The sequence below is a fragment of the Hoplias malabaricus genome, chromosome 18 (genome assembly GCF_029633855.1).
Source record: "Hoplias malabaricus isolate fHopMal1 chromosome 18, fHopMal1.hap1, whole genome shotgun sequence".
In the NCBI taxonomy this organism is placed as follows: Eukaryota; Metazoa; Chordata; class Actinopteri; order Characiformes; family Erythrinidae; genus Hoplias; species Hoplias malabaricus.
The window spans coordinates 23,138,077-23,150,195 of record NC_089817.1 but is presented as its reverse complement, the minus strand read 5'-3'; the positions used below and the strand labels follow the sequence as shown (position 1 = coordinate 23,150,195).

At 38.3% G+C, this 12,119-nt stretch overlaps 1 protein-coding gene across 1 annotated transcript in view; it reads right to left on the bottom strand.

The window, feature by feature from the left end:
• The window catches only part of LOC136674634 (seizure 6-like protein), a 51,790-nt gene that overhangs the window by 20,999 nt on the left and 18,672 nt on the right, over positions 1–12,119 (bottom strand). Inside the window, exon 2 of the mRNA XM_066650733.1 lies at positions 3,458–3,925. Within this exon, the coding sequence (XP_066506830.1) occupies positions 3,458–3,925 (468 nt within the window). The remainder of the gene's footprint in view (positions 1–3,457; positions 3,926–12,119) is intronic.

The window sequence follows — 12,119 nt, the reverse complement described above, 5'->3', positions numbered from 1 at the left end:
ACACTAGAGTATTTTCATCTATAATACTTTGATTAAGCATGAGACTTGTTACAAAAATAATAAGAGGACATTAGAACCATAATCAATCATGGTCCTTTTACTTTTAATACACATTTGAATCACACATTTGAAGGTAAATACTTTTGAATTTTTTGCTCAAGTGGAGATTGAAATCGAGGACTTCTGCTTTTACTGGAGTGATATTTTACATTGAGTATCTGTAATTTGACTCAAGTACATGGTTTGTGTACTTTGTCTACCACTGATGGTGAGTAGGAGGAAAGCATTTCAAGAGCAGGAATTCTTTTAAGGCCTTACTTTAACAGAGAATTAACACAAAATAAACACTTCTCCTCACTTCTCTGAACTCTCCCTAGAAATGCTCTCCCTTTTCTCTAAGCGAAAGGGAGCAGTTACCAGATGCATGGCCCTCCTACCCTTCCAGAGTTGAAGAATCCTTAAAGGGAGGGGCTAAATAAAACCAAAGGATTAAAGAAACTGGGCTGGAGTGTAAAACTGAACAAATTAAAAATAATGTATTCAATATTGCCACTTTTTAAAACGATCTCATTAATACTGTATACTGTCCCAAGGCTACAGAGACTATTAATAATGTATGTAATGAGAATATAAAAGAGCTAGCTATGACAAAACAATGTAAAGATATGTACAATGGGAGCCAAGAAAATCAGGAGAACTTTAAAATATGCAATTCTGTGCCCAAAATATCGCACCACATTCATTCATGTTCTATCCATGGTTTTTCTCAAGGGACAGCAGACAGCAATATGTTTATTAATATCTGTCTTAGTATAGCTCCCTACCAATAGTATACACCTGATTCTTCACTTGCTATGTGCCTGTTCATTCCCCTAGATGGAATCTCAGATGGCCCTCTACTGTTTAGTGCCTGAAAATAATGGCATCTGCGCCCAACTACTGTGGAATTCTAAGCTTGAGCTTCAGTCATGTGTACACAGACCCTGGACATAATACATAATGCATATTTGTTTATAGAAGCCTCAGTTTCATGCAATATAATGTGCACTACACAAAAAGTAGGAGATATTTTAGATTTGATTTTTATTAAATCACATGATTCTCTTTTGTAAAGTTATCAGTATTAAAAAGGTCTGAAAATGAGATTAGATAAAAAAATATATTAAAATTCAGGGCTTTTCCAGGCCACAAATCTGCAGAGATTAGCATTTTTCAGTTAATGAACTCCTTACTAATTTGCTGATGAGTTGAAATAGGTGTGTTTAATGAGGCACAACACTGGTGTCGAAGTGCTGTGAACCACCAGGTTTGTGGTATGGCAAATGCAATATAATATAGTACATGGCCGAATCCACAGTATTAATATGACATTTTCCCCCTCGCATCGTCTGAAGTAAATGCCTCTCCTGTGGCTATGGCTTTACACTAGATATTGGAACGTTGCTGAGAATTTGATTACATTCAGTCAGTGAAGTCAAGTTCTAACGCTGGACGATTTGTTCTGGATCACAAATTCCATTCTGACTAATTCCAGAGGTAGTGGATCATACTCCATCACAGAGCTTAATACTAGGGGGATTTAGACCACTCTGGCCCCTGCTTGACACTGTGCATTGTGAGCTCAGCTTCATGTGCATCTGCTCCAGGGTGTCTCATCCCAATGCTTTTCTATGGAGATTATACAAGCTGGTTATGTGAATCTTTCACTGTTATACTTTCATTCGTATATTTTTTAGATATATTTTGTATGTCAGAGTAGCTACAACATTCAAAATTAATTGTGTATTTTGGAAATACATTTAGTTTAGAAATGTGGGACACTGATACAATATCAGCTTCTGCAGAATCCAGCTTGTTTAGTTCCTGCAATATTTATGCAATTCAGTAGCACTTTTACTATACACTGACCAATCACTGGATTAGGAACAACTACCTTGTATCTACATCCACTGTCTATTTTATCAGCTCCACTGACCATAAAGGAGCTTTTTGTAGTTCTATAATTAGGCTTTGTTCAAGACTTTTATGCTGACAAGGCTGAATACATGTGGAGTGGAGGGTTGCATTTATCGCCACATTTATCCAAAAAAACAAATACCAACCCAACGAATGAATATACGAATATTCGGGGCCAGCTCTAATCAACAGTATTACATGGTTATATTCATTAAAAAGATTTATTTTACTACAAATGTAACAAACATTAAAAAATATCTGTAAACATCTGATTATTTTGTAAACTGTAACTTACCAAGATTGATTTTGTATAAAATAATAATGTAGCATATTTGCACAAGTTCAGAAAACTGTGTGCATATAAACAGCAAACGTAAACAATTGTACAAAAAGTAACCTTAAAACTTTACAGTAAATAACAAAACAAACACAATAGTTGCTGTGCTGAGTCATTATGTAGGTTATCAATTCTGTAAGTCAGAATATCACGGTTATCACAATATTGATTTTTTTTTATACATAGTTTCAAAAATTAAGGCGATATTATGGCAAACAATACAATATGGAACAGCCCTACAGTCCACCAACCAAAAATATTCAGCCAACAGCATGCTGTGGGCAGCATCCGGTGTCCATGGATTTGGGGAAAACAAACTGTGCAGGAATGGATGAGCTACTGTCCCTGACATTACATCTACCAATGTGCACCAATGTGCACCAATGAGTTAGGTATGTCTAACAGAGTGGACAGTGAGTGGACACCACCACCACCACCACATCAGTGTCACTGCAGCACTGAGAGTGATCCGCCACCCAAATCATACCTTCTCTTTGGTGGTCCTGACTATTAAAGAACAGGGTGTAGTAGTGATAAAGTATGCAGAGAAGCAAGTGGACTACAGTGTGTAATTGTAGAACTACAAAATGCTCCTGTAAGGTCAGTGGAGCTGATAAAATGGACAAGGTAAGTGTTCCTAATCCTTCAGTGTATATGACAGTATCAATATATTTGATATTATTTAATTTTAATTATGTCTCATGTTGCAACTCTAACCTTAGAAATGTGTCTTTTTAATCTCTCTCTTTTAGTTTTTTTTTTTTTTTGGTGGGGGGGCTCTGGTCTCTGGCTTCGTAGAAAATTATACTAAGCTGACTTTAAGTAAATTTTAAGCAGACAGAACCCAGATTTCTAGAAAATAAGCATGTACATTCTTTGCTGTGTATTTTGAACAGTTAAGTAAGCTTTGGGCAGGGTTCCCAGACCCAGATTAAGCATATGCCAAAACTAAATGGAGCTTTTAATGGTGAAACACGACTGACATTGCAATTTTGTCCATGAGCTGGTTTAATATATGTCCACAAACCTGGACCTATGTTATTTATCAGTACTGCTAAAGCTAAAAATCAATATTGTTGTTTTACACCAGTACTGGCAGACCAGCTGACAATATATCATCCAGCACTAATCTCATTATAATACGCTCTAAACGTTTGAGCTTACCTGAGGGGAGGACATCTGGCTCTGCCTCTTTGTCCAGAGTCATAGCAGTGACTAAGGTGGTGTTGGAAGGCCCATTTTCACCAGCAGATTGTGTTGTCATAGCTGGAGCATCACTGCTAGGAGTTGGGGGAGGTTTATGTTCCTCTGTGAGAAGCTCAGCTGCAGGAAGCAAAGTGGGGTGCTGAGCTTCACTGTGGGCGGGTAACATCTTCCTCAAGAGCTGCTGCTCAGGGGACAGAGCTCCAGCACTGGGACCACTGCCCAGTCCCTTTCGCAGCACGGGTAGCAGCTCAGCGGGCAGCGCGGTGGGGAGTTCCACACCCTTCTGAGCCAGCAGCTGGTCTTTATGAGCCAGGACAGATTCCAGGAGGTCTTGTCCCACTGAGGCAGCCCCTCCACGGCTTTCTCTGGGAGCTGCGCCCTGGAGGACTGGAGGCGAAGAAGCCGGAGGGGTTGGCCCAGATTCATCTAGAGAGGGAAAATGAGTCAGGCAATTAAACATAGTAATATTAACAATAACAACCTACAATGAATCCTTGAATATTTCTTCAGCAGTCTTTTCTTGTGAAACTTTGAAATTAATAAATGATAAGTGTTATAATGCTGTCCAAAATTGTCCTTAAAAAAAATAATAATAATAATTCTGTAAAATGAGCTAGTTATCTGAAGCCCTTAAGGTAAACTTCTCAAATTGTTCTGACACTAGGAAGTAATAGAAAAATGCAAATAAAACACATGACTTGTGAAATCAAACAACACAAAAAGCAGGCAGAAAAACAAACAAAAAAACAGTTATAATGCAAATGTAGGGACAGCATAATGGTGCAGCAGGTAGTGTCACTGTCACACAGCTGCAGGGTCCTGGGGTCGTGGGTTCGAGCCCTGCTCTGGGAGACTGGGAGGAAACCGGAGCAACTCTTCACAGACACAGCCCAAAAATACACGTTGGTAGGTGGATTGGTGACTCAAAAGTGAATGAATGTGTGAGTGTGTGTGTTGCCCTGTGAAGGACTAGCGCCCACTCCAGGCTGTATTCCCGCCTTGCGCCCAATGATTCCGGGTAGGCCCTGGACCCATCACATCCCTGAACTGGATAAGCGGTTACAGACAATGAATGAATGAAAGACTTTATGTTTTCATGTGTGAAAAGTCATCAAAGCATTTCACTGTTAATTGTACTGTCTATGACTATGTATGTGACAAATAAACAGTGATGTGATTGGATCAGATTTTGATTTGAAAATGCCCAATACCAAGTGGCTCCACTGGCCTGTGGAGCATTGGAACTATGTTCGCTGGGGTGAAGGAGTATCATCTATTACTTCTGAGATAATTTGGAGTGGCATTTATGATCCAGAACTAATAATCTAATATCAGTATCTAGCATCAGTTTTATCCTTGTAGCCAAATGGCAGCAAGTCCATGCAGAAATGTCCCAAACAGACAAGAATAAAGGTTATTACCGCACAAAACTCCCTATTAATATTCTTGGATTCAGAAGAAACAGGATGAGTGGGTGTCCACCAAGGTTTGGTCTTGTAGTGTTTGTCATCTATACTTGATTCTGCACATTAGTTTAAAATGATGCTACTATAAATGTCTTTCCTGTTGTGATTATTTGAATTGTAACTTTAAAAGGTTAAGTAATCAAAACATAATAGAAAGTGATTAGATTACAATGTTTAGCCTAAAAAAATTACATTTTCAACAGGTAATCAGTAATCTATCATTGGAATACCAATAAATGAGTATAGGACAGGCACAATGCTGTCCTAGGCCCTAACACTTTATGACTTCAGTTGCTCATGCTTATTTACAGTGTTGCTTGCTACTGATTGCTATGTTTCCTGTCCATAAATATATCACAGTTTGCTATATGTGTTTCCAGTGCTCTTTGTTTATTAAGTTTGCATTTTGAGCTTTAAAAGCTCAAAATGAAACCTATTACTACTATTATTAACCCTCCTAGATCATTTCATAGATAACTTCCAAGCTGCAAGGACAATCACATCAAAAAGTGATCTTGTGCAGAAAGGAGCTGCAGTAATTTAAAAGGGAAATGCTGTTCTGCAGCAAGTTGGCCCAGCACTGTGGGTCGGGCGAAGAGTTAGACAGCAGAAGCTGAAAGAGATTGAAGTTTTGCGAGGGCTGGGAAATCCAGAGGGCATCTAGGCTTTCTCAGCACTATTTAAGCTCTGTCCAGCTCAGCCTGGCCAAACCAGTTATTACTGCTCTCTCCCTCTCTCTGATTCAGGAGTACCCACAACCTTTCAGAGGAGTATGGGATGGAGCACAAATGAAGCGTGTCGGAGAAGTGACAGAGAGCGAGAGAAATGCACAGACACGCAGGTTCCCACGCATGCTAATATTTCATCCTCGGCTTCCTGTGCATCAACCCACAGCCTAACTCCTGTGGAAAAAGTCCAAAATGCCCCCCCGATAACGTGTGAATGAAACCGTCATTATCCTTCATACTCAAATACAAAGGAATGGAGGCTCAAAGCTACAATTGTAGTCCCCCTTACCTCTTCTGGATGATATCAATGCAGACACATATCTATAGGCAATGCCCTCGCATGAAAGGGAATGATATAACTGTAGAGTTATATAACAAGAACTGGATCTCGTACATACATCCTCCCACTGCAAACGGTTGATTAAAGATATGGAGCAATCCCAGAGACACAGACACTCAAAAATACATATATTTTAAACTACGTCAACATATTAGCATTTCCATAATTAACTAAATGTGGTCAAATAGCACTCCTGTGCCTCAGTGGCTGTTTAGGATTGATAGCTGGCATAGCCCAAGGTGGGAAAAAAAGAAGAGGCTCATCAATTAAATTACATTGGAAGAAAAAGCAATTAGTCTGAGATGTGATAGAGTGCTGTCTGGGGATATCTTCCAGCAGCCAGACACAAGTTGAATCTGGACCAGTCTAAAATGGTGTGTTTAAGGTTTGCACTGTGATATTAAAAATAATAATTACTGGATGGTCTATTAATATATTGTACATGTTCACATCATAATTACTGGAGTCTATTAATATAGTGTTAACTTTAGCAATGTCATTATAGAAACTAGGTTACTTTTCAAGTTAGAATATAAAAATACATAAACTAAAATACAAATGAGCAGAAAGACAAGGATCAATTAAAAACAAATGGGTGATGAATCAACCATTTCAAATTTAAGTCTGTTGAAAATAATAAAAATAATGTTTTATGTCTCATTCTTATGCACAGAGTGATTTATGTGTCATTTAAGAATAAAAGTCTTCTTTTGTACTGTTTACTACACTATTTCCAGAGAAGCTAGGATGCTGAGCAAAATGTAATAAAAAACAGAATGCACTGATGTGCAAGTAATTTAAACCTTATATTTAATTGAATATAGAGCAAATACAGTATTTTAAATTCTGAAACTGGGATGATAAATAATGATTCTTATTTATATATTTATTTATACATTGTATGAAAAATATTTGCCCATTTTGAATTGAATGTAAGCAACATGTTCCAAAAAATGTTGTAATGGGGAACAAAAATACTGGTAATGTTGTCTAATTCTAACAAACAAACAAACAAACAAACAAATAAGGTTAACTGGCAATAAGTCAATCACATGATTTGGTTTAAAAAGAGCATCTCAGAGAGGCAGACTCTTTCTGAAATAAAGATGGGGAGGGGTTCACCACTCTGTGAAATTCTGCAGGGAAAACAGGGAAATAGTTAAAGATTATTTCTCAACTTTTCTCAACTTCTCAACATTTCTCAACTTAAAATAATAAAAACCTTGTGAATTGCATCGTGTACAGCATATAATATTATTAATGGTTTCAGAGAATCTGGTGAAATCTCTGTATGCAAGAGACAAGGCCCAAAACCAGAATTAGATCTCTGTTGTCCTCAGACGGCGCTGAATTAAAAACATGATCCTATAGTGGAAATCAAGTCATGGGCTCAGTAACACTTCCAAAACTACTGTGAACACAAGTTAAATCTCAAAAATGCTAAAAAAAAAAAAACACAGGATACAGGAACACCGCTGCCTTCTCTGGGCCAGAGCTCATTTGAGATGGATTGAGGTTAAGTGGGAAAGTGTCTTGTGTTCTGCCAAATCAAAATTTGAACTTTTTTGGAAATCATAAATGATGTGCCCTCTGGGTTAAAGAGGAGAGGTACCATCTGGCTTATTATAAGCGTACATTTCAAAAGCCAGCATCCATGATGGAATGACGGGGTATTAGAGTACATGGCATGGGCAACTAGCACATCTGTGAAGGTACCGTTAATGCTAAAGGATATATACAGGTTTTGGAGCAACATGCTGCCATCCAGACAACTGATGTATGACTGAAGGACTATTTAAAGGTTTAAAAATCCTTCGATCAACGTTAAGCTTCTTTACTCGTTTAAATATTATAAGCAAAAATGGTTCTTTATGAAACAAATATGGATCCTCTATGGCATTGCTCAAAGAACCTTTTCTAACACCTTTATTTTTAAGAGTGTAGTAAGATAGTCCATAGCCCAGACCTGTCACACATTAAAAACAACTTGTGGATTATGAAGCGAAAAAAGACTACAATAGAAATGTCGATCTGTTTAGCAACTGAAATCCTATAACAATCAACAACTGGAAAACAGTTCATGTTAAAAATTACAGCAACTGGGCTCCTCAGTTTCCAAACACTAAATGAACGTTTGTAAGAAAAGAAGTGATGATGAAACACAGTGCTAAACATGACATGAAGGATTCTACAAAGATGAGAGAAGATTGGCTGGAAGCTGGCTCTAACTTCAATTTAAGCACCTTTAAATCTGGTTCTGTGACTGCTATCAAAGTTCCCTCCGAACATTCAAACAGGTTTTCTGTAAAATGACAAAGAACTATAAAGAGAACAAATGGATATACAGCGTCTAGAGGCAGAAGCTATAAAGACAATTGCTGATCAAGGGGCAATAGCTGTAAGGTGCCATTTAGAATGAGAAGAGTGAAACAAAGATTAGAGGGATGGAGAGAGAGAGAGAGAGAGAGAGAGAGAGAGAGAGAGAGAGAGAGAGAGAGAGAGAGAGAGAGAGAGAGAGAGAAGCTAATATTAAAACTCAGCTGATTTAAAACTCAGAAGATTTGGATGTAGCTCTTCAAAGGCTCTGGAGGAAAAACACAGATACAGAATTTGGAAGCATTGAAATGTCTCAATACAGCATGAACAGGATTGCTGGTGTATGAGCATGTGAAGACAATAGAAGAATAGAAGGACATAGCAGAACATGAGATTCCTGCTCCCACAAATACTCTGTCCTTGTGTATGTCTCCTGTAGAAGGCTTGAAAATACTGCAGAACTTAAGGTGTGTGAAGTGCCCACAGAAACCCAGTCCCAGACCCTCAGTATTTAGTGGGTATCCACTGAGAATAAAATATTTGGAAACTCTCCTTTGATCAACCAGAGAACATTCAAGACAGTGAGAAGATATACTAAACTTAACTTAAGTCCCAAACAGTGCCCAAGATGGTATTGCAGGACAGCTATAAGGTCTAAGAATATGTACATTTTCCCTACAGTCCATACCAAGGCTTTGGAAATTTAGAAAGAAAAACTCTTAAGAAAACAGGATTCTTTTTTTTTTTTTTTTTTTTTTTTTCAAATTTTCTAGATTGGCTAACAGCAAGATTGAATTAGTGTCGATGTTGTTGATGTGTCGATGTTGAAAAGATTCAAAAATTGCCTGCAACCATGTTACATCACTTCATTCATTCATTATCTGTGACCACTTGTCATGGTGGGTCCAGAGCCTACCTGGAATCATTGGGCACAAGGCAGGAATACACCCTGCAGGGGCCGCCAGTCCTTCACAGGGCAACACTCACACATTCACTCACCCACAGACACTTTTGAGTCGCCAATCCACCTACCAACATGTGTTTTTGGACTGTGGGAGGAAACCGGAGCACCTGGAGGAAACCCACACGGACACGGGGCGAACACACCACACTCCTCACAGAGAGTCACCCGGAGCGGGAATCTAACCCAGAACCTCCAGGTCCCTGGAGTGACTGCAACACTACCCGCTGCGCCACCGTGCTGCACCTAAAATAATGTAAGGCTAAAAAAATAAATTGCCACAAACATCAAATATTTGTAGATTAATTCAAGCTAAAATTCTTAAGTCTGGCCACTACTTAAATTGTGGCAACAACAACAGGGGTGTATGTGACATGCCTCAAGTGGCATCCTACCTGTCTGTACATGAAGTGAGCCTAGATGACAAACACAAACCCAGAAAAAACAGACTGAAAAAAAAACAATTACAAGTCAAGAAAAACTACGAAGAAAGAGCTCAGTCAACACAACAAAAAAGAAACAACTACAGCAGCTCTTTCAAAAACAGAGTAAGCTAACATGCAAACAGAACTCCTTGTATATGCTTTGTTCAATTTTCTAACAGATACAAACTTTATTCTAAATGAAGCAGCAGAAGCTTTGAAAGCTAACAAAAACAAATCAGTGCTTTGTTAAGATCTCAAAGAGTAGACAACCTAGAAGTCGTTGCCGTATGCTCTGAGCTCCATACCACCAGTATACACAAATGAATTTATGCCAGCCAAGACGATTCATATATTAACACATGAAACTGCAACTTCAAGAAGAGATCACAACTCTGCAGGACTGTGAAGTAGGTCTTCTCATTGGATACAACTCTTCACAGGCCCTACTTCTAAGGGAAGGTGTGTCTGGCAAAGAAAATTTTGAGTAGTGAAAGAAATAAAACCAGTTGTGATTCTTCTGTCAATCTCAAAACTGAAGTACACTATGTGAACTGAAACAAAGTGAAAGGTTTTTATTCCCTTAGACATTACGTCCTCACATCAGCTTTCTCAGAAAGAGCTAGAAAAGATAACCCTGTGTTTCAAGATTTTAAGTTCCTGTTGAAGTTGAGAGAAAACATGACACAACAGGATAAATCCATTCAAGAATGAAAAAACAAAATAGCCTAAAAATGTGCAAAACAGAAATAGAAATCAACTTAAAAAGGAGCCTAGAGAAAGCGCAAAGACTATATAAAGACTATATAAACTGTTGGATGGCATAATTTCATGTGGCAAAGCAGGAAAAATCCCTGAGAAATAAAAGGACAACTTCAGCTAGGAACATTCCACATCACTAAGATTATCTTTGGAAAACCAGGAAAAATACATATAGTTTTTGATGGTTCTGCAAATTTCAAGAAACATCCTCAACAACCATCTGCTCACTCTGTTCTCATCCTGACCTGACTAATACATCAGTGGGAGTCTTACACTGAGTACAAAAGAGTTCTGTTGCAGTTATGTGTGAAAACTGAAAATATGTTCCACTGGTTTCATATATATATTAAAAAAAGATAAATGTTGTTTAATATCGCTATGGAAGGAGAATGGCAACTTGGAAACTACACCATCAAAGTAGGTTCACATGTTTGGATGTTCACATGTCTGAATTCCTGGCTGTGCAAACATATTCCTAAAATATCTAACATCACAAAGTATGGTAGGGTGGGATAACAATAATACTGCATGTCGCTGTATTTAATACGGAAGCCCTGAAGGTCAAGCTAAATAAAAATGTTTAATGTATGTTCCTGAGACTGAGTATGTTCCATATTATTATTTTTTTTCTGCCTGTTATACACACCTGTTATACACCCTTCTACTGAGGTGCAACATGCTTCATTGAAAGAAATTTGCATGTAGATATTCATCGGAAATGCATTCAAACTGAGAAGGAAGCCACCAGAAAGAGTGCAGAGAGTAGATTGGCTAGGATAAAAATCCTCTGGAAAATTTAGGACTCGTTGAGAGTATATGCATTTTCTTGAAAATTTAACATCAAATTAATTTCTGTTGGGCCCATTTATAGCTTAGATGTTGTGCTTAGCTTGCAGCTTTAGACAAATGATCCTGAAACTGCTATTTTTAGGAGTTGTTATCTACATAAAGGGCCAATACCTTCTAAAAGGTACACCTTGATGTATAAACAACGCTGTGAAATATTTTCTTTCTGTCATCTGTTCTTCTTTTGATTTGACTAGTGCAGAGCAATTCACAGCTATTTTTCTCCAGATCGTTTTCCCTGTGCTCCCCAACTGTCTGTATTTCTGTTTTACACTGGTTGCTACTTATTTTTAGCAAGTGGGTCAGACAAAGCCAACACCATCTGACTTGAAACTCCAGTGCTTCTCGCACTGGGGGAGGCTGTGATTACTTAGGATTTGAATCGTTATTCACACCTTTTTAGGATCCCAAAGGAATGAGAGAGGGAGACCTAAAAAGAGACAAGATTGGAGGTACTTGGTGGAGGAAAGGATGCTTTCAGTATCAAGCATAAAACCTAGCAGAATGAAGACTCATGTAAATTGTCTAAACAATCCATGCATAGCCATGTTCCTGCTTTGGTGTCAAGATGATTTATTCTGGGTCCTGGCCCTCCTGACAAAACCCTCAATAAGCAGTCGTGGAAATCACTATGGCTAATATCCTCCTCTACTTTGAATGACAAATGAACTGTTCCATCCATCTGAAAATTGCTCGGTTCAAGCAGGGCCCATTCTGCATGACTGAGTCAGCCAGAGTAACGGCAGAGAGGCCATGCGTTCATCCAAAACCACAAGATA